Here is a 25,657-nt window from a genome sequence, read left to right on the forward strand (position 1 = left end):
TGGAGAAAGCCTTTGACCAGGTGGACTTGGATATTTTGGGCGAAGTCATCCACAGCTTGGACTTTGGGGACTCCTTTAACATATTACTATTAGTGAGGTATGAATGCTCCAGTGTGCATATTAGACTGAACGGGATGCTATCGGGATGGCTCTCAATCACTCACGGTATGTGGCAGAGCTGCCACTATCCCGCTTCTCTTTGTGGCATGCTGGAGCCTCTTGCCCAGAAGATTATGCTGCACCCCTTGAGCTAAGGAAGTCAGTTCAGAACACAGAACAATAAGTTGACTATGTTCGCAGATAACATTCTGGTTTCCTTACAGACCCCAGGCACTCGCTTCCTCAAATGATTATCAGACAGTATTTGGGTTTGAAATCAATCTCACAAAATCAGAGATTCTCATTGGATCCTTACATGCGCACCTAACAGGAGAGCTACTGGGCTCCACCCCAATACGATGGCTACCTCACATATAAAATACTTGGGCATCGCTCTGGCCCCCACGCTGAGTCAGACAAAAGATATCAATCTCCAGAAATTAAAAAGATCTGTGATGGCGGGCCTAAACATTTTGAAACACAAATTACTATCACTCCTGTTTTTGATAGCGGACCTCAAACTGTTGATCCTCCCAAGGATTCTCTACCTCCTCCAAAACCTTGATTCTCCTGATTCCCAGAAATTACATTGCACATCTGCAGTAGGCCTTCCAGACTTATATTTGGCAGGACAAAAAGGCGAGAGTGGTGGGACACCAGAGTTTCCTCCAACTTAGGGACGGGGGAACCCAATCTCGCCTACTATTAGGCAGCCCCCCTATCCGTTATATTTACCACTGGACCCGCAGATAGGCTTCCATGATCTGAAATGAGACGACTGTTTCAAGTGAATCCTCATGGACAAGGTAAAAATAACAAGGAAAAACAAACATTCATTTTACAGGACTACTAGTACCATGATCCTTTTTCCTTACATGGCTGAGAGTGTCCTGTATATAAGGTAGCCACACCCACTGACCAGCGCCTACTATTTGAAAAAATCCCTCGCTGGACGGAGAGGAGGAGTGTTCTCTCTCTGACTTTCAGTTGTCATATTCATGGATCCTTGGAAGGATAGTTAGTTAGCTCTCCATCATTTAGAAACATCCTGGTGCCTAGTCGCTCGTAAATCTGCAGAGTGAATGTTGCCTCTGTTTCATCTTTGTGAGGTGCGGCAAGTAGTACCATGGAAGCATGTTCATTTTTGAACAGTCAAAGTTTCATCTTAGAAATATATCTGTTTCAGTTGTTTGTTTAGGTATGGCAGGAATGCATTTGTCTCTCGTGGCAGTGGCAGTTTAACTGCATTTCAATTTTAAAAGCTAAAAGACTTCGTAAAACAATTAAATCTTCGAGTTAAATAAGGCTCACATTTTTGTTAATTACCTCGAGGAAAGTGAATTCGAATTTGGTTTGTTTGGTAAGATATGCTGTTACCTGCTTTCAATTTCAAAAGCTGAAAGATTTTTTCTTTCAAGATGAACTCTTCTGAGACAAAATAAGATCACCGGTGTTTACCAAGATGTTCGACGAATGTGGATTTGTCACATTCATCAGTGAATCCTGCTAATTGCTTACAGTTTCAATTGTTAATTGGACTTCACAACAACAATTAACTCGTTCACGAAAAATAAGACTTGCTCGTTCAAGGCTCCAGGAAAATGCAAGGATTTATTATTTAACTAAAGTGATCTTTGTGAACAATCCAGTCTCATTGGCATATATGAACTCATATCAAAGTATAATAATAATAATAATAAAAATAAATGAGGCTTGTAAAGTGCATAGCTACCTCCACTGAGGTGTCCAAGCACTAGTAGCGGCTTCCCTGGGGGGGGGGTGAGCGGGTCAAAAAGCCAGGTTTTTAGCGCTTCCTAAAAGCCTGTTATGATTCCAGCATGCGAAGGTGGACCGGCAGAGCATTTCAAAGTTGTGCAGTTTTTACTGCAAAAGATCTGCCACCTTTCCTGGCTTTAAGAAAGCATGGAACCCGCACAGGTCGCAGGTGGTTTGATCTCAGGGCCCGATCCTGATGATATAATTGCAATCTCGGCCTGAGATAGCCCGGGCCCAGGTCTCTGGTGGCTCCAAAGGCCAGAGTAAGAGACAAACTCAATCCTCCTGCTAACAGTAAGCCAATGGAGTTGTCACAAGTGAGGGGAGAAGTGGAGACGAAGGGGCCCCTGACAGAACAGTCTAGCCACAGAGTTCTGAATAATCTGCAGTTTGAGGACAAAATATGCTTGCAGCCCCAGATCACTGACATTCCTTAACTAGCGCTGAGGAAAGCGCGATCCAGTTGAACAACATCATTATTAATGAAGCATCATGGGCTGAGGTAAAGCATAGCTGTTTGTATTGACACTCTGATGTAAGTGTAATCGCGAGTAGAATTTAAGGCATAACTATTTATACGCTGAAGGAAGCTTACTCAGTGTGAGAAGATATCACAAAACATATTCATAGCAAGAAGGTTCTAGCTATGCCTATTTTTCTTTATGAGAGGAACATTGTGGAAAATGAACAATTGTATCAAGACTCTCCTCTCTACGTTTCCTGAAGAGATATATATATATATATCTATATTGATCTTATTTCTGGAAAGCCAATTTCTCTTTGAAAGGAAAGATTTTCAAGACATTTATTGAAGGTACTGTTGGTATTACAACTACATACATTGTAGATGACTACTGAATTAGATATATACACATACTATGTTAATTTTCCTTGCATTTGTCATTTCAGACCTCCTCACCAGCAGTCCCTTTCCCTCCTCCGTCCCCTCACCTGGCATCTCAGGGGTACTGTGTCAGTTTCATTTACGAACCCAGTAGTCCCTGGAGGTGGGTTCATTCTTAGCATCGTGCCATTCCTGAGAAGCATCAGATTATTTCTTTACAGATACTGACGAAGGGTGGAACACGGTAGACAATACGTTGATGGCGGGCCCATTGCGGGCGCCGCATGGAGCAGAAGGGCCCAGAGAACTCCTACACTCTACAAATTGCCAGTTACAAGGGTGAAATCGGAGACTTGGCAAGGGGCTTACGTCCTTTGCCTCACCTTTCACCCCTCTACAGGGGAACACAGACTCTAACCTGGAGAAAAGTACGGAGCCCTATCGGGAGTGGCAGGAGAGTGGTTATAAAACCCTACAGTATATGCTTGAGGGGGGCAAATCAAATTGTTTCAGGCCTTCAGGGAGGAATATGGGATCCCAGATGGAGAGAGATATCAATATTGGCAATTACCCAATGGCTCCTCCACCCGGACGTTAAACAGGGGGTGACTAGACCACTCACTCCCTTACAGAAATACCTCATCATCCAGCTGAAGGGGGTGAGAAGTGGAGGGTGCTGGAGGGATCACTAACTTACATCATGTGGTACTGCCTAAAGCTTATGCTATTCTGGGGGGCAGTCTTGTCGAAGGTCTATCAGATTACGGGTTCTGAGGTAACACAATGGCCGGAGGTTCTACTGTTGGGCTGACCCGCTGATGATAGCTACCTGCTGGGAGGCAGGAGTGGGCACCTCACAACCCTTCTGTTACTGGCTGGCAAGCAAATGATACTGGACATGTGGGGACAAGACGCTATACTCTAAGAGAATAATGGATAGAACACTTGTGGTGGCTAGTGGGAATGGAAAAACTAGCTAAAGGGGAAGGGGGAACAGAAGGTCTTTAGCAAACAATGGATGCCCCTACTGAACTAATTTCAATCAGACTGTAGAGAACTTACGTGCCCAAAACCATTGTGGGCCTTATGCATTCCTGATCACTAGAAACCTGATGACCACTATCGGTCCTTGCGAGTACAAAAGGACCACAATCGCCTGCCAGATCCGCGAGACATTGGGAACTAACTTCATCCTAGTGGCTGTTGACATATCTTGGACATTGTGGAGTAGAGGTCGGAGGCAGGTGGTGGAGGGAGGGGTAGAGTTTTGGGGGAGCAAACAGGAAGGAGAAGGGTTGTTTGGGGGGTGTCATAGGGTTGGCTCATAAGTTTGAAAAACAATAAAAACGTATTCAACCTAAATTACTACTTGGAAAAGTAGGGAGTTCTCCAGAGCGCAAAGGAACTTGGCACAGCTCCTTTCAAAACTGATCATGCGCTGTATATCAGGAAATTGCCCAAAGGCACTCTTCAAATTTCCACTGAAATGAGATCTATCACCCAAAAAATCTGGGATGATGGAATCAAATATAGATGGACATTCCACTTTGGCCGTTCTTTTGAACATGATGGTAAACAACATGTGGAATCCAATGCATAGGGGGCCTTCTGGCTGTTGGGCCTGTGACACATGGCAGTGCAGCGGTGCTAAAACCAACAGAATCTTAGTAATGATTCATATGGCTGGAAAAGTGGGGAGCCATGCTTCTCCGCAGCAAGAGTGAGCGGATCTGGAAGGGGAAGTGGCCAATCTCATGGTTATCACTACATGACTACAGTGTCCAGAGCCACAAGGGAGCTACGCCTCAGTCTGGGGTGGCCTAGGGGATCAAGAATGGCTCTGGCTAGAGACAGGTAAGCTTTCTAGATCAATGGTAGACAGCTTCCCCTTGAGACGTCTTAATACTTCTCACTGAAGCTCCAACTCTCGGTGTAGCCCTTTGCCATATGTGTCCCTGCACCTATTGGCAGGTGCTCATTGGAAAATATGCAATTTTTAATGGCAATGCAGACTAACTTCTTTGACTTAGACACTAGGCAGGACAGGTTTCTTTTTCCTCTTGCCTGGATTGGGGTGGGAGGGAACCCGTGTGACCTCTTCTGTTCCTGGGACAGGACCCAGAGATGGCAGCCACCCACTATCCAGCAGGAGTGGTCCATGGAGAGGGGATTTCTTTCCCTATCCTTGGCTGCATCGGGGACAGCAGTTGCAATCAATTGCTGTTAGTCTGGGTACAGTAATATCCACTCTTCTATATTTGTTTTTTTGCTGGTTACTGTTTTTTTATTGATTTGGTTTTGGTATTCCAGGAGAGCGCTTTGACTACCAGACACCCTACAGCTGATGCTCACACACACACAACACACAGGCCTTGCTCTTTTCTATACTTTTTAGTAGTTATTTGCCATTAATGCTTACACACCCCACACAAAAGAGGGATTATTTAAAAAAAACCTGAGGGAGACCTTCCCAGACTTAAGATGTGTGCAGGAAACCCACTTGCTGAAGAAGGACCCAGGGAAACTGTGACATCGCAACTACCCTACAATGACACACGCTTCCATGCCCACTAAACTACGGCAAATAATCCCTTCTAAATCACAGAAGTTAAGACAGACAAAGAGGGTAGATACCTCATCCAGTTGGCTCGTTTCAGGGATGGACCCTCAACCTGGCCAACGTATATGTCCCCAATGCAGTGCAAGGCACGTTTCTCATACATTTCCTGATATTCTTGGAGGAGACAGCCCAGAAGGAGTTTGCTTAATGGAGAATTTAACTTAGTGTCCACTCACCAAAGGGACAGAGAGGACACACCGGAGGGACATGCTGGTGCATTTACCAAACACTTACAGAGATTTCTGCAGGCAATACGTCTATGAGACGCATGAATGATTCTTCATCCCACAGACAGGAAATACACATTTTACATTCACATGTGCACCAGACTCACTCCTGTTTCGATTATGGTCTGGTCAGTGACACGCTCATGGCAGGGGTGCATTAGCCAGGCCCTGGTGTTATTTCTGTCTCAGATCATGTGCCATTGTCTCTGAGCCGGGAACTAGGGCCTGTGAAGTGTTACAGAGGTTGGAGCCTCTACCCATCCCTTTTGCAAGACCCAATTATATGTGAAGAGATGGGTTGCCAAATAGATGAATATTCCACCCTCCATAAGATGGAGGGGTCTCAGTCAGGGGAGTTTTAAGCATAGTTTTAAGAGGGTCATTAGAGACAAGTTTATGGCGGTTGCAGCACCATCAGCATAAATTACAAATCCAGAGACTAGTACTGGATATCCAGGACCTGGACAGGTAAAGGAAAATGGCTCCAACCTTACATCTTACTAGCAACCAGAGGCCATCTCTTCTACATTCATCTTAAGAAAGAGATGTATGTGAAGGGGGAATTTCAGAACACACTTGGCTCACATGTTCTGTGGCAAGATGGAGAGGCAATATGTTCAAGTCCTTTCTAATTCAAATGTCGAACTGGTGTTAGTTGATGAGATAAAGTGGCAGACTTTTGCCTATTCTATGCTAGGAAATTTTACTCACTCACAAGACAACTGAAGTTCCTTGAAAGGTTCTACATCCACAGACTCAACGCCCTACTGAGGGATGAGTTGGAGCATCAGGTCCAGCTAAAGGAGGTCAGGCAGGCAGGCCATTAAATCTCTAAAGCCCCAAAAGGCCTCCTGACCAGATGGATAAACTGCACAATTTTATAAAACATTTGCTACTAAATTTTCCCCAAACTCATGTCCCTGTTCAAATCTTGTGCTAGCAACTGAGCCGTGTCAGCTTCAATGGTCAAAGTGATTATTTCCGTCTTTCCAAAGCCAGGAAAGGGTCTACGACTATGCACTTCATCCCAACCAATAGACTTGCGATATATCATATTAGGTTTTTGGCCACTCAACTCAATGTGATCCTTCCCGCCCTGATCCACCCGGATCAGAATGGATTCTATCATGGGAGAGAGGCGCATGATAATATTAGCTCTATTACCCACCTAGCTGAAAAGACCACACTTAAGAAGGTCCCTGCAGTGCTTTTCTCATTAAAAGCAGCCTTCGACTGGGTGAACTGGCCCTTCCTGTGTCTCATCCTCCAGAAGAGGGGAATGGGTCTCCGCTTCTTGAACATGGTCATCATTAATTATGTCCATCCATCTGTCAAGGTGGCTCTTAATGGTCGAACTTCTCAGGAATTTGAGTTGGGCTGGGGCAAGCGGCCAAGATGCCTATTGTCACCCTTACTTTTTGCTCTCTTTAGCGAACCATTGGCAGGCCTTGTTAGACAGTCAGATTTGGTGAATGGGATTACTTTTGGTATCAATGAGTATAAGATTAATTTATACACAGATGATGTTTGGCTCGCTCAAATTACCCCTGATCTTCCCTACCCTCAGTAATGAATATCCTTTGTTGCTTCAAGTCAGTGCCGAGCTATATACGGTACTTTAATTCAATACGTCAGAGGCCCTGAACTTGACTCTTGGGGATGAGGAATAATATGAGCTGAACTGAGATTCCCCATTTTGCTGGACTAGGAGGTCCATTAACCACTTAGAAGTGAATATCCACAGGGATTTTGGAAAAATCAATGATATCAATTATCTCCCACCTCCACCATCCGATGGTGTCAATTAAACAGGACTTGGAACAGTGGAATTACTTTTTCATGTCATGGATAGGCAGGATTAATTCAGTTAAAACTAATGCCCTCCCACATCTTGTATACTTGTTTTAGGCTCTTCCTATTCAGCCAGATGCTCAATACCTAAATCAAAAACAATGGCATATGATGTGTTGTCTGTGGAGGGGCAAATCACCTAGACTGTCTTGTAGCTTACTAACTCATCTCAGAGAGGCAGGGTAGATGGCAATGGCTATCATTCCCAACTATTATACTTCTGCACAAGCTGCATACTGTAGTGAAATGGCCCATGCTGGAATAAGGAAAGAATTGGAGGCAGATGGATCACCCCATAGTCTGCTGACTACAATGGGACTTAATTTGGTTGGACAAAAAATATAGACCGCCCAGCGCACATCTGAGTACCCCAGTGGGCATGACTTTGAGGGTCTATGACACCTTTGTGACATTGGTAATGTATCCTTTGGCTCATACACCAATTCATTATAACAATGACCTCGCCCCAGAACAAGACAGGTTTTCCTTTGGGGCTTGGAGGGAGGTTGATGGATGATCAATATATGTTTTGTGCCTCCTCACCCAAATCCTTTTTTGCAATGCACAGCAGAGCTTCGCATATATGAGAAAGAACTCCTACACTGCACTCAGATCTGTCATAGGGTTATGAACCCTGAGGCCCAACAAGCAGTCTCAAGAGATAACACCCCATTTGAAACTCTCTTGCGTAAGCTCATTGGCACTAGAGGCACTATTTCTAATCTGTAACAACTCTTTTTGTCCCAGGAGAACCGCGGGACTAGAAACATAATAAAACATTGAAGCGATTAATGGGAGTACAGATTACTTGGAAGCAATGAGAGAAAATGGAGCAGGACATATATTCTTCTTTCACATTTATCCAGGGTAGATTCACTACAATGTATGGCTTTGATGGCATTACACCCCATCACACTTACACCACATGTGTTTCAGTGCAATTCCCAATTGTTGGATGGGGTGTGAGTTAATGGGGGATGCACTGCTCATTTAATAGCTCTACCCCAGAATACGCCCATTGCGAATACATTGAAAAGGATTCTTGGGTTCCCACTACCTTTCACACCTTAGACTTCAGCTGATGTAAAAAGGCATTTGGCGTTGCAGCGCCTAGATGCAGCCAATTAACTATAGCAGATACTCCTCCACTCACTAAGCGGCTTCCCTGACTTTGGTCACTCTTAGTAGTGGAACAGTTTTACAGTAACATGAATGGAACCACAGCTCTCCAACTGTAGATACAAAAATAATTATTCATTACATTTGGACAGATTAGTCTTCTATGAGAGGTTATAGACCTATGGCTCTTACACGTAATGGCTGGGAGGTGGGCAATTTTTTATTTTTATAGGTGGGATTTGTCATAGTAGTACTTGTCGTTTTTGTTCTTTGCATCAGTGGTAATTTCCGCTGTGATGATGTGCACTCCTTAAACTTTCAATAAAATAAAACACAGTGAAACCTAAAAGTGTCATTGTAGGTATGTGTTTGTCTGTATGGCGTGGGCAGATCTGGGAGCTAAGAAGAGGTCACACTTTTTAGGATTAATTAATTAATTACAATTACCCTGAACTCTCAGAACAAGTAATTGGATAATTACTAATCTGGGAAACCTAACCAGATTTCCCAGATTAACTGATTGTGGAATTCAGTTGGATAATTACCACAACAAAAAACAAAGTTTTACTTGGTCTATTGATTGGGTATACAACTACAATTAACTGGAATTCCCAGAACATGTAATTGTACAATTAATTAATTAGATAAGGAGGTAACTCATTCCCAGAATAAATAAAACAATTGATTAACATATTAACTAATCAACGATATCTTTACAAAGAAGAGTCATTTACAGTCATTTACACCATTTAAAAATGAAAGCAACAAATCTTATTCCCGTAGGTAACAAAGTCATAGCAGTAGCCTACCCCTCCAATCTTTCTAAAAACGTAGCCAAAAACTTTAAATACAATCTGCTCAGGAAAAACCCTGAAACTCTCATTTTAGGCCCCTCCTCTTACGCAAAAAACTGAGTGATTAACGACTTAATCTTCTACACTAGATCACAAGCTAAATGGTGCACTGCAACGGCGAAATTGCTAAACGTCAAAAAATCAAGAAACATCCCCTACGGAACAAAATTGATTATTAATCCCTCGAAAAATCTAAAGGACACACTAAATAAAGCATTCTACAAAAATGGCACAGTATTCATCCAAGCAGCCAACAAAGATCTTGAGCTATTTGATGATTACTTTACCACACTAAGAGGTCAGTTCCATAACTACACTTTCTCAGCACACCAACAAGACAACAGCTTAGACACTTCCATACAGACCACTATGAGGGTAATTAAAAAAGGGGACAGCAGAGCGAACCAGGAGAGTCAACACTCTAGTATTAGTCAATACACGAAGACACACGTTACAGAAAATGACCCAAGTATAGACATACGCAACACAATGAGCAATAATCGCATGGAAGCAATCCAATCAAAATCCATCAAGCTGCCCAAGCAGCACATATCAGATACCAAGACCTCCACAACAGTACAAATCACTGATCTATTAGTCACAGCACCCATCAACTAGTGGCCTGGGACGATTAATCAACCCTCAGATATTAATACAGGATCTACCCTTCAAAGCAATAAATTAACTCTGGAACGAATGAAAGATATAAACATACAGCCGGAAGATGATCCCACCAACGTATTGCTCCACCTGTCAGCAATCCAGTCACAAAATCATCAAAGCTCTGCATCAGTTAAGGAATTAGAAGTGCTCAGGGCCCAGACATACAGGATAGCTACAGACGTGCGAAACGCCATTAGAAACATGAAGAATACATTACTATTATCAGAAAGTTATCTCTCCAGAATTATTCAGAGCCAAAAAACAGCACTCAATCTTCACAATAAGCCCAACACAACCCCACTGCCTCTTTACAAGAGGACTTACCGTCCACATATCTTTCTCAGATATTTGCCGGACATAGAAATCCAAAACCTACTACTGTCTTGCAATACGACCTCCAACCTTCCCGATAAGACAAGCGACCAGAAGATTCAGGTGGTCCCCAATAATATCAACCGAATATCACACACAAATCAAAGAAAAGCAAACTCTGATTACCTGAAAGAAATAACGCTACGCCCAGAGGGACCCGATGCCAATTCGGACCGAGAAAACCCTTCAAAGAAGATATCTTGCCTACTTATCAACTGGCACTCAGCAATGAAACATGCAGCTGATATTGCCGCCTAATCTTGAATCAGCATACAGACTTGACTATTTATAACTGAAACATGGCTATCTGAATCATCCTCCCCATGCCTAGACCTGCTGGTGCCACCACACTATAACATTGTTAGACTAGATAGGCTATACAAATTGGGAGGGGGAGTGGCCTGTATCCACCGATCTAATATCACCATCTCTAAAGTTCCGATAGATTCATGTGAATACCTGGGACTCACAGCACGATTCACAGACAACCAAGTGTACAAACTACACACATTTTATCACCCACCAGGTAAAAATCTATCTTTCATAGACCATCCACTGGAAATTATTACAACTAACTCAGAACCTCACTCAAATGTAATTTTCCTAGGAGACTTCAATCTTCACTGGAACCACATCCAAGATTATCAGATCAACATTCTTAAAGAATTTCTAGCAGACCAATCACTAGTACAAGCATGTGTCCTACCAACACACTCCAAAGAGGCTACATTAGACTGGATCATCTCCAAAGAAAATACGATCCAAGCAATTTTAATCGTTCCGTGTGACTGGTCTGATCACCACATCAATACTTTTCCAAATACCAGCCCCCCAAAAAAATAACAATTTCGCAACCAATCAAACCCAAACAGTGGATGAGAGACACGAGAAACCTGAATTTGGAGACTCTAACAATGCAGGGCGAGAATAAACTTCAACCCCCTTCTGATCTATCGGACATCAGCGAGCTTACAGACCACTAAAATCGTACGATATCTAAAATAATTGACGATGTTGCCCCCTAAAACTTTAAAGAATACAGATCAAAGATAAAAACCCATGGTTCAACGGATCACTTAACAAAGAAAGACCTAAACTCAGAATAACAGAGCGAAAATGGAGACAAACTCCGTCGTTCCCCACTTAAAACAACTAAGAATGACCAGGAAAACCTACAATAAAAGTGTACTTAAATAAAAAAAAAACATTTTTTAGAAATGAACTTGAAAACGCAAAGAAAAGACAGAGGAAACTCTTTGATCTACTAAAAGAACAATCAAACAAATTAGCCAAACCCTCCTTATTAACATCTAAAACAAATATGAACTGAGAAGATTTGTCAACATTTTTTACTGATACAGCTCATTGGAGAGAGAGCTCAAGAATAATGCAGAAAAATCATCAACCCTAAGAAATGATCAAGGGAAGAACAATATCCTACTCCCACAAATAATGCCCAAAATATTGCCCAGTGGTCTACCTTCGAACTATATGATCAGCATGATATCACCAAAATAGTACTATCTCTGAAACCAAATAATCATTACAATGACCCTCTACTATCAACATTCTGGCCCTACTGCAACTACATGGTCATTGCCTACTGGACTAATATAATTAATGAATCGCTTGCCCAAGGTTCAATTCTGAAATGCCTAAAAACAGGTCAGGTCATCCCTCTTCTAAAGAAACCTACGGAGAACCCATCCAACCCAAACAACTTTCGTTCAGTAACAACTATTCCCCTACTAGCCAAAGTACTAGAAAAATGTGCGCACAATCAACTAAGTCAACACATTACTGAATTTGATCTATTAATGATTGTCCATCCAGGTTCAGACCAAACCACAGAATGGTAACAGGGAAGACATGGCTTTGGCAGTTCGGGCTGGACTGTTCCCATGAGGCACAGGGTCAGAAGGATTTGCATATGGCAGTGTCTGAACTGGGGTGGCAGAGTGAGCTAAAGAATGGTGATGGATTAAACCCACATTAGTTGACTGGGGGTGAGTGTTTGATTTGCTCAAATGCTCTGTCCATCATCCCCTTTTGTATCGCTTTGTTCGCCCTAAGTTGGCAGGGTATGCTCAGACCTGAGTCCCTTGCTCACTTTGCCACTGGATTCAAGCTAGCCTGGCTGATGATGGCTGAAATGCCAGAAACCGGTCCCAGGATGCTTGTTTTCGGTCCAGGGAAGACATGGCTTTGGCAGTTCGGGCTGGACTGTTCCCATGAGGCACAGGGTCAGACTGATTTGCATATGGCCATGTCTGAACTGGGGTGGCGGAGTGAGCTAAAGAATGGTGATGGATTAAACCCAGATCAGTTGACTGTGGATGAGTGTTTGATTTGCTCAAACGCTTCGTCCATCACCCCCTTTTGTATCGCTTTGTTTGCCCTAATTTGGCAGGGTATGCTCAGACGTGAGTCCCTTGCTCACTTTGCCACTGGATTCAAGCTAGCCTGGCTGCTGGCGGCTGAAATGCCAGAAACCGGTCCCAGGATGCTTGTTTCCGGTCCAGGAAAGACATGGCTTTGGCAGTTCGGGCTGGACTGTTCGCATGAGGCACAGGGTCAGACTGATTTGCATATGGCCATGTCTGAACTGAGGTGGCGGAGTGAGCTAAAGAATGGTGATGGATTAAACCCAGATCAGTTGACTGGGGGTGAGTGTTTGATTTGCTCAAATGCTCCGTCCATCATCCCCTTTTGTATCGGTATATGAAGATAGCATCTCCAGAGGTGATAAAAACTATGAACCAAGCACTCAAGAAAACTGTAGAATGGCTAGCTGACAATCATCTTAAGCTCAACTCACAGAAAACTGAATTCCTATTGATCTCCCCTCCTAAAAGCTCAACCAAGATTAAAGAATGGACCATGTTGATCACAGCTCTAAACGGTACCCTGACGATAGTTGACTCAACCAAATCCCTTGGTATTACACTGAACAAAGATCTAAACATGCAAGCACACATCAACACAATGGCAAAAAATGCTTGTTTCCTTCTAAATTACCGCAGAAAACTGAAGCCACTCATCAAGCCCAGGGATCTGAAAATGGTTGTACAGGCACTGGTCATATCAAGAATTGAATATGGGCGCGCAACTCTAGCAGGACTTTCTAAGATCTCAACAGCTCCCCTAAAAGCCTGTCTCAATGGATCAACCAGACTTATAACTGGAACAAAAAAATATGACTAGGTCACTCCACATCTAAAAGAGCTCAACTGGCTACCATAGGAGGCAAGAATAGAACTAAAATTTCATGTATGACACACAAGGCAATTCACCACAAAACTCCACTCTACTTAGCCCATAAAAGTACGCTCTCCGGAGGAACTAGACCATCGAGAGGAGCAGGAGAATTTCTACTGAAACCAGCATTATTCCGTAAGAATTTTTTTTAAAATAGAGCGTTGACAGGATCTGCTCAAGGATTTGGAATTCGCTACCAATGTATATCAGAGGATTCACATATATGGCACGATTCAAAGAGGAGACTAAGTCCTTTCTGATGGGTAAATTTCTCTTATAACGAAAAATGTGTTCTTAACATTACAATACTATAACCAACTTGGATATAGAAGAACTCAAGAATGATACCATTTTAAATTCAAGTACGACATGACAATCTTGATTGTAATCTATTGATCTCTATTATTCCGCACTATATATGTATTGTGTAGGGGTAAATATATGCCAATGTTAGTGGATACAAAGACATGCTTGTGATGTGAAAGAATTGGATATCTGCTGATGTTGAAGGTGTTTTGAAATGTAAAGTGCTCTGACACCCACTCTCTGGGTATGGTTCGCGCTATGTAAAAAAAAAAAAATAAAAAAAAATAAAGTTGGGTAATGTTTCAAAGTGTTAGGCTTGTTGGCAAGTAATGCCCTTGTTATGGTGTTAGCAAAGCAGAAAGTGAATAAAGGGCAGAGCTTGTAGATATTTATCACTCTTCAGGCTGAGATTACCTTCAAGAATCTGTCTGTTGGTGGGAAACATCCGAGACAGAGTGACATAAGGATCCACCCTCGACCTTGACTGTTTAACCTAGGGTTTTGTGATAGCTGCTTGCAGATCTGGCAGTACACCTCGTCCCTGAAAAAATGGAAATAATTAAAATTTGAATGAGGCCGATGCACTAACGCATTTGCTTGTAACAGTGACTGTCTCTAAAAGTCCACTGCTTCGGACACAATACCAACATTTCAGAGAATGCAGCACAGCACCACCTAGATTATTATGCTGATGATGTGGGATGTGGTGGCGTCACATCCAAACGATCAAAGAGCTTGTTGCATAGCCCTGTCAACATATACACTATTTTTTTCTCTAAGCCACTGTTGAAAGAGATAGTGATTCACTCTTCTCCTGCCCTTTTACTATCACATAATATTTTTAAAAGGTCTAGCACATTACCTCAGCACTGCAGAGGGACCTTAAAATTACCTTAAAATTACTCTGGCTACATGCCAAATTGTGCATATATTTGTTGGTGGCAGATGACCAGAAAATAACTAAGCCTATGGACAGAAAGTTATGTGAAGTAAGCCCAGATTTTGGAACACAATCCCTGATCAACCCCAGGAAGTTAATTCACTTCTCCAATTCCCAAAATAAATCTCAGCTCTGTGAGCACTGCCTCGTTGTTTCAAACCTCTCACTGTCACTTTCTCTGAAACATCTCTGAAACCCCTCTCTCGTGGACCCATTGTTCTCCCATGACCTTCCTCTTCCACATCGAAATTCTAATCCAACTCTTCTACATCATCTTTCTAATCACATCCTATCTACATCTGAGCATAATATTATCGCTAAGCCATTTTGTTTGATCAACGCACTATTACTATTTAAGTACTTTGGAAAAATCGCTATATGAATATTTGGAAAGGCACATACTAACTATAACAATTATTAGTATTCAGAAAAGAGGGGTACCATCAGTAGTAACCTCAGTGGTGTACATACCTGATTTCAGGCCGTAGGAGTGCATTCCCAATAATGAAGTGCACCTTTTCGAGGTTGGTCATGGGCTTGTCAGTGATTGGACTCTCCTTTTGTAGCAACTCTTCTCCGTCAAGGAGCTGACTTGCAACCTGCAAGCAGTAAGAGACACAATCAGCAATGTAGGACCTATCCTTAAAAGTGCAAAGGCTCTAGGTTTAAATATCTTTTGTCAGGCTATTTCTGAAGGCCCATGGCAACCCAGTGTCGATTAGTAAGTGTCTGCAACATTTAGTGTCAGTTGTCCATCGGATCTTAGGAATCAGATACCTGCACTATGAAATGCAGGGAACCTGCTCTCTAGGCTTTGACTCTCAGATGGTAGAGAGAGTGAACATTCATGGTTCAGAGGGAGTGATGTAGGTGTAGAGACTCGGAGGGTCATTTACTGTTTGGTGAGAGGGGAGAACCTTTGCTTTCTCATGTCCTGCCAAACGTGGGATTTCCCAGCCTCGGCAGCCTCTTTCAGAGGTGAAGGAACAACTAGGTTTCTGTCAGCAGTGTCCCTTGTGGCTCGACCATCACATATCCTACACCTGGCAGGCAGTCCAACAAATAGCTGCCAGATCACAGTAGCAGAATGCCACTGATTGTTTCTTGTCCAGAACTGCCCTGAAACACAAGGCATCTCTAGCAAGATAAAATGCAATATGTCCCTGACATGCAGATAGAAACTTCAAAGACATTACTGTCCTTATTCCTCAAAAGCAAAAAAGAAACTCAGCCATGCCACTTAGAATGCAGTTGTGCTGAAAGTGAATTCGCCACACCGCTGGATGCACTTTTGACACAGATGTCTGCTGGACACTCAGGGGTCTCTAGAATTGGCAAAAAGTCCTCCAAAGAAGAAGCTGAAACCAGGGCCTCCACTTATGCTGGCGGATGCCTTATGGGCTCTAAAGGAACCCCTGAATTACAAGCCACAAAATATTGCATGATCTGGTGATAGTATAATGTTATAACTATAAGAATTGTTTCGAGTTAAGTATAGCCAGTGTGAAATATCTGACTCTTATGGGGTTACAGCCAGGCAATTTATTTATTTATTTATTTTTAAATTTATTTTTAATGATGGTTTTCAAAACAAACAACGTACAGTCGTCTTCCATAAACAGCACATAAAGCAGTAGCTCATAGGTCCAAGTGTCCAGTACAGGAGTTCACAATTGCATACAAGCATGTTATTATTGCATTTCTTATATAGCGCCAGAATCGACCCCCGAAGGGGTATCTCCGCGCTTGCCTTGGGAACCCGTCCTGGTTTTTCCCTGTGAGATAGCCCCTATAGGGCATCCCCAAGGTGAAAGCCAGGCATCCCGCCGCCGGGGGGCCGTTGTGGAGATTAAGCAAGCTTAATGCCCAGAGTTGCATAGTGTGAACCCATGATTAGGTCAGGCACCGAAGCGAGAATTATCGAGTCCGTGGACATTTGAGCTCAACACCCTGCCGCGTCGGGAATCGAACCCTGGTCCCGGGTCTGACCTCTGCTTCAGGGTCTGCCTGCTCTAACCAGTGAGCCACACTTCTCCACAACATTTTGATCTTCATGGCACAGCAACAGGGTAGTCGCCCTCCGGCCCCAGCCCCCGCCCACCTTTCCCCCAGCAGCCCCTAAAGAGTACAAATACTCAAGAGAAAACATCTGATAAATCCATCTAATGGTTTAACATACCCCCCTGCACACCCCAACCCCCGAACACCCGCAACATGTCAGTGGTATCGATCCCAGGGGCCACAACATCTGAACAGTGATCATGCAACACTAATTCTGCATTATCCCACAGGGGTGGAGCTCACATCCACATTGCCCGAGTCAGCAGACTCTCCAGCTGCTAGATAACATGTGAGGGGGGCCCATATGTCATTGGGCCTGGAAGCTACTGGCAACAGTTCCGCATATGTGGCCAGTCGTTCCTGACAAGTAATTAAATCAGCAATCCATGTCTTAAATTTAGGCGCCCGGCCCCTACCCCATCTGCAGGCCACCCTTCTCTTTGCCAAAAGAAGCGCCATTGCCACAAATCTCTTGTGCTCTGCCTTCACCGGAGCAACAAAACCCTAACAGTGCCATTAAGGGATCCGGCTGCAATACCTCATCTATCATGCGCTTTAATGCCTCAAAAACCTCACTCAAGTAACCTCGAATGCTCGGGCAGTATCATGCCAAGTGTAAATAATCCGCCCCAGGGGCACGACATCTGTCACAGCAATCGTCCACTCTCAACTGAAATCTATGCATCTTAGCAGGTGTATAATAGAGTCTATTGAGGAACTTATAGTGTAAAATGCGGAGTCTGCTGCTCGCTGAAACTCTCTCAGTGTGCAGGCAGCAGGTCTCCCATTGTGAGTCGGACAACTGCCTCCCCAAATCTGCTTCCCATTTCAACCGTGATGGCACTGCAGGCCGTTCTTGCTGTGTATGTATCGTGTTATAAATCAATGAAACAAAGCGCCTAGGTTTGGGCCTTTCAAGCATCACATGCAACGGTGTCATTAGCGCTGGCTCGTCCGGAAACGCCAGTGTGACAGCCTTCACTCCCTGTCTTAATCTGATATATAAAAACACGTCTAACGGTGTGTGCTACCCCTCCGGGCACATATGTGGGAGAGCACGGAACACTCCTTCATGATACATATCGCCCCAATTAGTCAGTCCATATTTGCTCCTGAATTTCCTACAAACCTCCTCCTGCAGTAGCACGATATCCGGGTGATACGTGAGGGGCATGAGGGGCGAGTACATCAAGGACCCCCCCAACCTCTCCACAATTTTATGCTCTGCTACAAGTGAGCTATACAGCGCATTCGGTTGCCTGTCCCAATCTTGCTATACAGCGCTCCGTCCAACGGTACAGGATGAGCCAGCCAGTGTTCCGCCGCCACCTGCGGCATGTAGCGAGGTTGTTTAACCCAACACCAGATATAGTGTGCCTGCGCTGCTAGAAAATATAACTCCAGATCGGGTATCCCGAATCCCCCTGGGGAATAAGGCCGTGTTAACACGTCCCATTGCAGTCTAGGCTGTTTACCTCCCCACACTAAGCGTATTAACTCAGATTTCAGGTTTTAAAAAAAATAGGATCCTGGGTAATAGGGTATATTCAGAAATAAATATAATGCCTGCGGAAGTATCACCATTTTGATTAATGAAGCACATCCTGCCATGGATAGGGGAAGCGCCACCCACCTCGCCACACAGTCCTCAATCTTGGACAGCAGAGTCTCATAATTTGCCCTCATCAGTTCCTCCCTATTCCTCGTCACTTCAATTCCTAAGTATCTAAGCCCATCCTCACACCATTGCAGGGGGTAGTCTATGTCGAATCGCTCTACCACTGTCGTGAGAGGGAAGAAGTTAGATTTGGCCCAGTTAATCTGTACGCCGGACATGTTCCCGAAAACTATGAATTCCCGGAGTACTGGGTTCAGATTCTGCCGGGGTTCACGGATATAGAGGGTGATGTCATCCGCATATAATGAGATGAGTATCTGGCGTTGGAAGCAGTGCAAGGCCTTAACATTATGACTCTGCCTCAACTTTGCCGTTAGAGGTTCCACTGTTAGGGCGAACACCAGGGGCGATAGGGGACATCCCTGCCTAGTCCCCCTCGTTATCGCAAATGGTTGGGAAACATGGCCATTGATCAGAATCCTGGCCATAGGGTCGGTGTAAAGAAGTTCAATCCAGGATAGAAACAATGGGGGGAAACCCATCCGCCTCATCACCCCGAAGAGATAACCCCATTCAAGCGAATCAAACGCCTTAGTGGCGTCTAAAAAAATAGCCGCCATTGGCAGGTCCGGGGAGATGGTATGCAGAATCGCAAACAGCGTCCTTAAGTTATGGGAGGTTGCCCTTCCGGGCACAAACCCCGCCTGGTCTGGTAGGATCAAGTGCTCCATCAGGAAACTCAATCTCGTAGCTATCAACTTAGCTAAAATGTTTGCGTCACAATTTAGCATTGAAAGTGGTCTATATGAATCACACTGATCAAGAGACTTGCTGGGTTTCAGTAATGACAATATCAGCGCCTCCCTCATTGTCCCTGTTAAGTGCCCCACCTCCAATGTGTCCTCATAAACTTCCCGCAGCACTGGAGCCATAATGTCGATATATATCTTATAGAATCCCACAGGAATTCCATCAGTGCCTGTGGCCTGCTTGCTCATGATGGCTTCACGGACCTCATCCAACTCAAAGGGCGTACATAAGAAAGCCCTCTGCACATCCGTCAGCCATCCCAATGCCACGTCTCCTAGAAGCTCGTCCAGATGCCCCGCCGAGACACCCGTTGTGGTGTAAAGTGCACTATAATGTTCCAAGAACGTACTGAGTATAGTGTGTGTGTCCCAGTGAGTGTCATCCTTCGAATCCCGTACTTCCGTGACAGTGTTGGCTCCTCGAGGCTGTTTCACTCTCTGCGCTAGAATGTTTCCGGGCCTATCACCTTTTCCCATAATTTTTGGCCACCCGGTACTTGATTTTGAATTTCGCCTCTGGCTGCGCCTCTTCCATGTACAGGGACAGTTTTTCCCGATAAGCTATTTGTGCTCCCGCACTGGGGGCCACTGCAAGTTCCGCTTCTAGTTGTTTCAACTCCCCATCAAGCTTCCTATTCGTGGCTTGTATATCTCTGAGCACCCCCGCACCTTTCCCAATACAATAGCCCCTTATTGTTACCTTGAAGGCCCTTCCAGATCACCTCCATGCTTTTCACTCAGTCTTTGTTACGAGCAAACAAATCAAGTATTTCTTCTCTTAGGTCTTCTTGAAAGACCGTATCCAATAATATGAAGGGATTCAATCTTCACGGGCTCTGCGGGACATTAAAGTCAGCAGACGAAAGCACCAACAACACCGGCGCATGGTCAGAAAATGTGCGAGCTAAGTGCCGCGCGTCCATTACCGACGGCGCAAGTCCCTTAGATACTAAGAAATAGTCCAGCCTGGCCCGTGATTTTGCCTGCACTGTAAAGTGGGTGCTCTCTCGCTCCAATGGGTGCCTGTGCCTCCAAGCATCAATCAGGTGATAAGCCTCCTTGATGTCCCTAACCGCAGCTTGCGCTCTAGTGAAATTATGTGGCGCTGGGTGAGATCTGTCTGCACTGGGATCACACGTGACATTAAAATCTTCTCCCCAGACAGCATGTGTAACATCTATCTCAAACATCTTGGCCCAGAGGCTATCAAAAAACTGGGGATCATCCACATTCGGACCATAGCAACACACCAGCAGCACAGATTGCGTCCCTAATCTACCCCATGCCAAACAGTATCTCCCCTCCATATCACTTAAAGAGCCAGCCAGTTGGAATGGTACCTGCCTCTTAACCAGTATGGCTGTCCCACGGGCATAGCTTGAGTATGAAGAGAAAAGCCTAGTCTCCGCCCACTTGCTGCCAAAAGTAATCGGCCTATTACGCTGCCAGTGGGTCTCCTGCAACAGAGAAATGTGCACGTGGTGACGGTCCAGGTAAGACAACACCTGCCTCTTCTTGCGGGGGTCCCCCAAGCCTCTCACATTCCAGGTTAATATATTAAGGTCTGGAATTCTCACCCCAGTCATCACATCCACCAAGCCATATCATACGCAACGGGGACCGGGGCCGGTGCCTCCACCCCTTCAGCCTTCCACGTGTACATTTTACAATGCCATAGCTCTCGTGGTGCCACTTGTTCCTTCGGACCTCCACACGTTGGACCATACACTCCGTAGACGACAAACTCTCCAACAACACCCCCATGCCCCCCCCACAACCTCCCTCCTCCCACTGAAGCAACCCAAACTTGCCAGAACCCATCTTCCCTACCCCCTCCCTCTCTCACCTCCCCCTGAACATACAAAAACCGGCCCCATAAGACCCAAAACTCCACTAAGCACTAGCGGGTGATACCCTCCAGGGGCCTACTCTAGAGGGCCAGACAAGTCATCCTCTCCCACAAAGGACCCCCTGCGATGGTGCAACAGGGAACCTCCAATTCGGGAGAGGTGGTCGGGAGTCTATCAGTCACCAACGACTGGAGCACACTCGAAAGGGCGTCCCAATGTCTTATGACCGTGTCACTTCTCATACTTGCCACTTGATCTGCGACGCACACGTTGCCGTACTCAGTCACCCAGTGCAGTTATTCGTTGTCTCTGGCCGGCGAGGATCTCTGGGAAGCACTGCGGCTACCACGATCTCGGTCCTGTCTTTTCAAGGAGCGTAGATATTCTTCCGCTTGAGCAGGATTAGTGAAGAATTTCTGCTTACCCTGGTGCGTCACACTCAATCAAGCTGAATAGAGCAGGACATAATCCACCTGGGCCTCCCGAAGTTTTTTCTTGACAGCAATGAATTTTCTGCGCTCTTCTTGTACCAAGGGGTGAAATCAGGATAAATGGAAAAGGTGTTTCCCTCATAGGTCAACGATTGTTTATTTCTAGCTGCTCGTAAAGCCACGTCCATATCACGATAGTTAAGTAGTCTTGCAATGATGGGGCGGGGAGTCGCCCCCGGGACTGGTCGTGGGCCCAACGAAAGATGCTCCCGCTCCACAATAAATTGCGGGGAGAACGCATCCTGCCCCACCGCCGAAAGCAGCATCTTCTCCACATAGTCCTCCATTTTACCAGTGTTCGTTGATTCCGGAATCCCCACTAGACGTATATTATTGCGCCGACTGCGCGCTTCCAACTCCTCATTTTTGGCTGCGATAGTCCGTAGGTGTTAGAAGGGGCGGTCTCGGGGAAGGACAGAATTTGTACCTGCCCACCCTGCGACCCTCCTCTCCTAGGAAATGCAGCCGAGCACTGGCGAAAGACCCTTCTGGGCAGGGTCTCGTATCTAGGATCGTACGCGCTGAACTAGCACCATTCAACAAAGAGACACCACACCGTAGATTCAGAAGACGTATTCTTTATCTAGCAATATAAGGGCCTTTATGATCCGTAAGATTCGTATGTACAAGTAGAGCAAGGGCTCAAAGAGTCTCGGTAGGGGTAGGGGTAGGGGTAGTGGGACAGTCTTAGGATCGGGGTCATGAGGGTGCGTATCCGGCGCACAGCTCTCAATCCTCGAGCCGGGGGTTACAATACGATCTTTGGGGTCCAGCCGGACCAGAATAGTCTCTGAGCCGCGACCAAGTCTGCAGGGCTCGGGCAAGGATGTTGGAGGTCTTACGATCGTCAAGGAGCCGCGATTGGATCAGCGGGGCTCAGAGTTCTCAAGGTTACAAGGGGAGCCGCAACCACGTCAGCAGGGCTCAGATGATTCAGGGCAGAAGTCCGTCTCTGCCAGGTGGAGCCGCGACGATGTCTGCAGGGCTAACCAAGGTTCCAAGGTTCCAATCGTTTCTTCGATGATGTTCGTTCAGCCGCGACCACGTCAGCAGGGCTCTCTTAGTTCCAGGATTCAATCTCCTGATAGTCCCAGAGCACCCCTTGTTATAGGTCGACTCCTCTTTGATGTCCGGAGTCCTCGCAGGCAGGGGTCTTAGCACCTCGGGGTCGCTTGTTGAGGTTTCCTGCCACGCGGCCCTTTGATCCTGTCAAGTCAAGGTCTGGAGGGATCCCAGACACACAGCAGGAGTGGAGCCAGCCCTCAGGGAGGCTGGAGGGGCAATTGAAACCCATCTCTTGAGAGGAGGTCAGAGGTGTGATAGAAACTACTCCTCCCTCTCCTGCTCACAGGGAGCTCTCTAACCCCCAGCCGGGCATGGCACGACTAGGCCTGGGTCGCGCTGGGGCCGAGGGTGGCCATCTTAGGTGCAGGGCATGGTCACCGCTGGTCGCATGGCCGATGGAGTTTGGAAGGGCGTCCGGTGTCGGGAAGATGGAGGGAAGGACGGGGGCAACTCAGTGTTCTGTGTGGGATCATGTGTGGAGGGGGTCGGGTAGACCGCGTTAATCAGCGGCCTGGTGTGGGGTACGGGTCAGGGTTGGGTCACTATGGGTCAGGGAGGACCACGCCACGAGGCCGGGTCTAACAGTAGGATGTTGTCCATGCGTGCCAATTGGGTTGAGTGCCCCGCTGTGAAATCATCCGTATCTGAAATCCGGCGTTCTGCTTCCACCAGTCGTTCCTCATGGGCGTCTAATTTATGCGCAATGGCGTCCATCCTGGACAACATGCGGTCCACCTTGTCGACGACAGTCGTGAACCCCTGTCGCATTTCCTGAAGTATATGCTCCAATTTCGACATGTGTGTCCTGCTGTTTCCCCCTAGAACTGGATTTAGCGACCTCGAAAGTGAGTTTAGGCTGCCTGGCATCCGTCTTGCCCATTGTCACCACTGTTTTGTCTTCACTCGCGGCACTGGGGGCGGGGGGTCTTTGCCACGTGTACCGATGAAGTTACCACTCACTCAGTGCGTGTCATCAAATTATTTGGATTTTCCTCGCCACCCCTGTCAAATAGTACTCGAGCCTCTGCGAAGTTACTGCCACTCAGTGTCACTGGGGGGGGGGGGGGGGATGGGAGCACCGTCCACCACACATAGCAGCACGCTATCCAGCTCGTGGGGGTGCCGTCACCTCCAAAAGTAGTCACCAGCAGGCGGGCAGGTCGCGCCCTCCAACACTCACCTCCAGGGTGGTCTCCCGGGTGGGGGCAGATTCTCTACTGCAGTGCCCTCCACTAGATGAGGATCTCCACCATTCACATCACTTCCCCACCTTCAGAGGGGTCCTGTGTCTCACGATGGCTACCAGGGCAGCAGCCACGGGGGGAATGGGGGGGAGAGCCCTACCCAGCGGCCAAGTTCACAGCCGCCGTCCCCCACGAGCTTCAGTGCCACCTACCCTCCGCAGCGTAGGGGCAATTTATAAAGGGGGCACCCACCCCCTCAAGAGGGGACCTCCAGAACCAGCATCGGGCAACAGGCGCCCAGGCTCAGGGCGTGTGTTGTTCGCCACACTCTCAGCCCCCCGCAGGAATCGCGGCCCCAGCAGGATCCAGGTCGTAGTCGGGCGGTATTCATGGGCCTTACTCCTCTGCACTTCCACAGCCGCGGTGCATCCCAAGCAGTCGGGCCGCGTCGGTCGGTGCGGAATGTCACTGCCGCCGCTCAACACAGTATTCCGATGCCTTCTGTCCCCACGGGCTATGTGTGCTTCAGCCGTCGGGACCCACAGGAGCTACAGGTGAGCCTCTTCTCCAAGGCCCCTATGCCCCGCCGTAGTATTCAGTAGCAGATAATGGCGGCCAAGGTGTGCGCCGCCAAAGTCCTCGCTGCCACTTCCTCCTCACAGGTTGCAGGGTCCAGTATCAAAAGCCAGACTCACGGCTCATTGCACAGCACAGGCCCCCAAGAGAAGTCGTGGGAAGGATTAATAGTCCTGCAGCAGTCCCGGCGATCGCTTCCCCACAGTCCACAGGAGCCCGGCCGCCGCACGCCTCATAACAGTCCCGGGCCTAGTTTCCTGTGCCCAGGCCTCGGACTTTCCTATCCGCTCCTGCCGCCTCGTACCTCCACAGGCCAGTCACCCTAAAACCGGCCAGACGCTGCCCAGCTCCTGCGCGCAGACGCCGCATCCGATGTCCCCAAAAATCGCAACGAGTGACTATTGGGTCCCAGTACACAGTACACTCGCTTTGTAGGTTTCTCGCCACAGCCGTTGTAAGGATAAATATAGGATAAAGGCTCCGGACCTCGGGAGCCTCACTCAAGAGCGGCCATTCCGTTGCGCGCCCTCTAGCGCCCCAGCCAGGCAATTTATGCTCAACAAGTATAAAAGGAGCAGGGTGTGAAGTTCATCCAATAAATACAGACTAGATTGGTTGGCCAGGCTTTAGGTTTATTACCTGCAGAATCAGCAGAGGCCTCATCCACATTCAAGACCCAGCAACTAACTGAGCTTGAAACACAATACATTCCACCCTAGAAACATTGTACATTCTAGATCCCTGCATCATACATTCTGGATCCCTCCATCACCCCTAAGGTGCAGAACACCACACAGGGGTGTGCCTGACAATGTCTGTTCAGTGTTAGTGAGTCAGAACATTTTGGATGACATTCAAGACTTGTGATCTCACTGTTTCCGATGCGTGCGCCAACACAGTAGAGTTCACAGAACAGCTGTGCTGTCCTCCGGGCCCATTAGATGGAGGCTGGGTCAGATGATGTCAAGCACTGGAATCTGCGACGGCCTCTCAAATTTCCTCTTCATTTCCTGAAGAAAGGGTGACTCCTTCCAGTAGCCACAGCGCTACCCTGCACTTAATATACACATGAAA

The 25,657-nt window shown here is 46.4% G+C and overlaps 1 protein-coding gene across 1 annotated transcript in view; it reads right to left on the reverse strand.

Moving 5' to 3' along the window:
• Positions 1-25,657, reverse strand: part of LOC147683395 (unconventional myosin-VIIb-like) — a 1,214,266-nt gene that overhangs the window by 439,787 nt on the left and 748,822 nt on the right. Inside the window, exons 26-27 of the mRNA XM_086943813.1 lie at positions 15,401-15,528; positions 14,404-14,530 (exon numbers count right to left, since the gene is read on the reverse strand). Of these exons, the coding sequence (XP_086799939.1) occupies positions 14,404-14,530; positions 15,401-15,528 (255 nt within the window). The remainder of the gene's footprint in view (positions 1-14,403; positions 14,531-15,400; positions 15,529-25,657) is intronic.

Source organism: Lissotriton vulgaris, chromosome 11 (assembly GCF_964263255.1).
Source record: "Lissotriton vulgaris chromosome 11, aLisVul1.2, whole genome shotgun sequence".
Lineage (NCBI taxonomy): Eukaryota > Metazoa > Chordata > Amphibia > Caudata > Salamandridae > Lissotriton > Lissotriton vulgaris.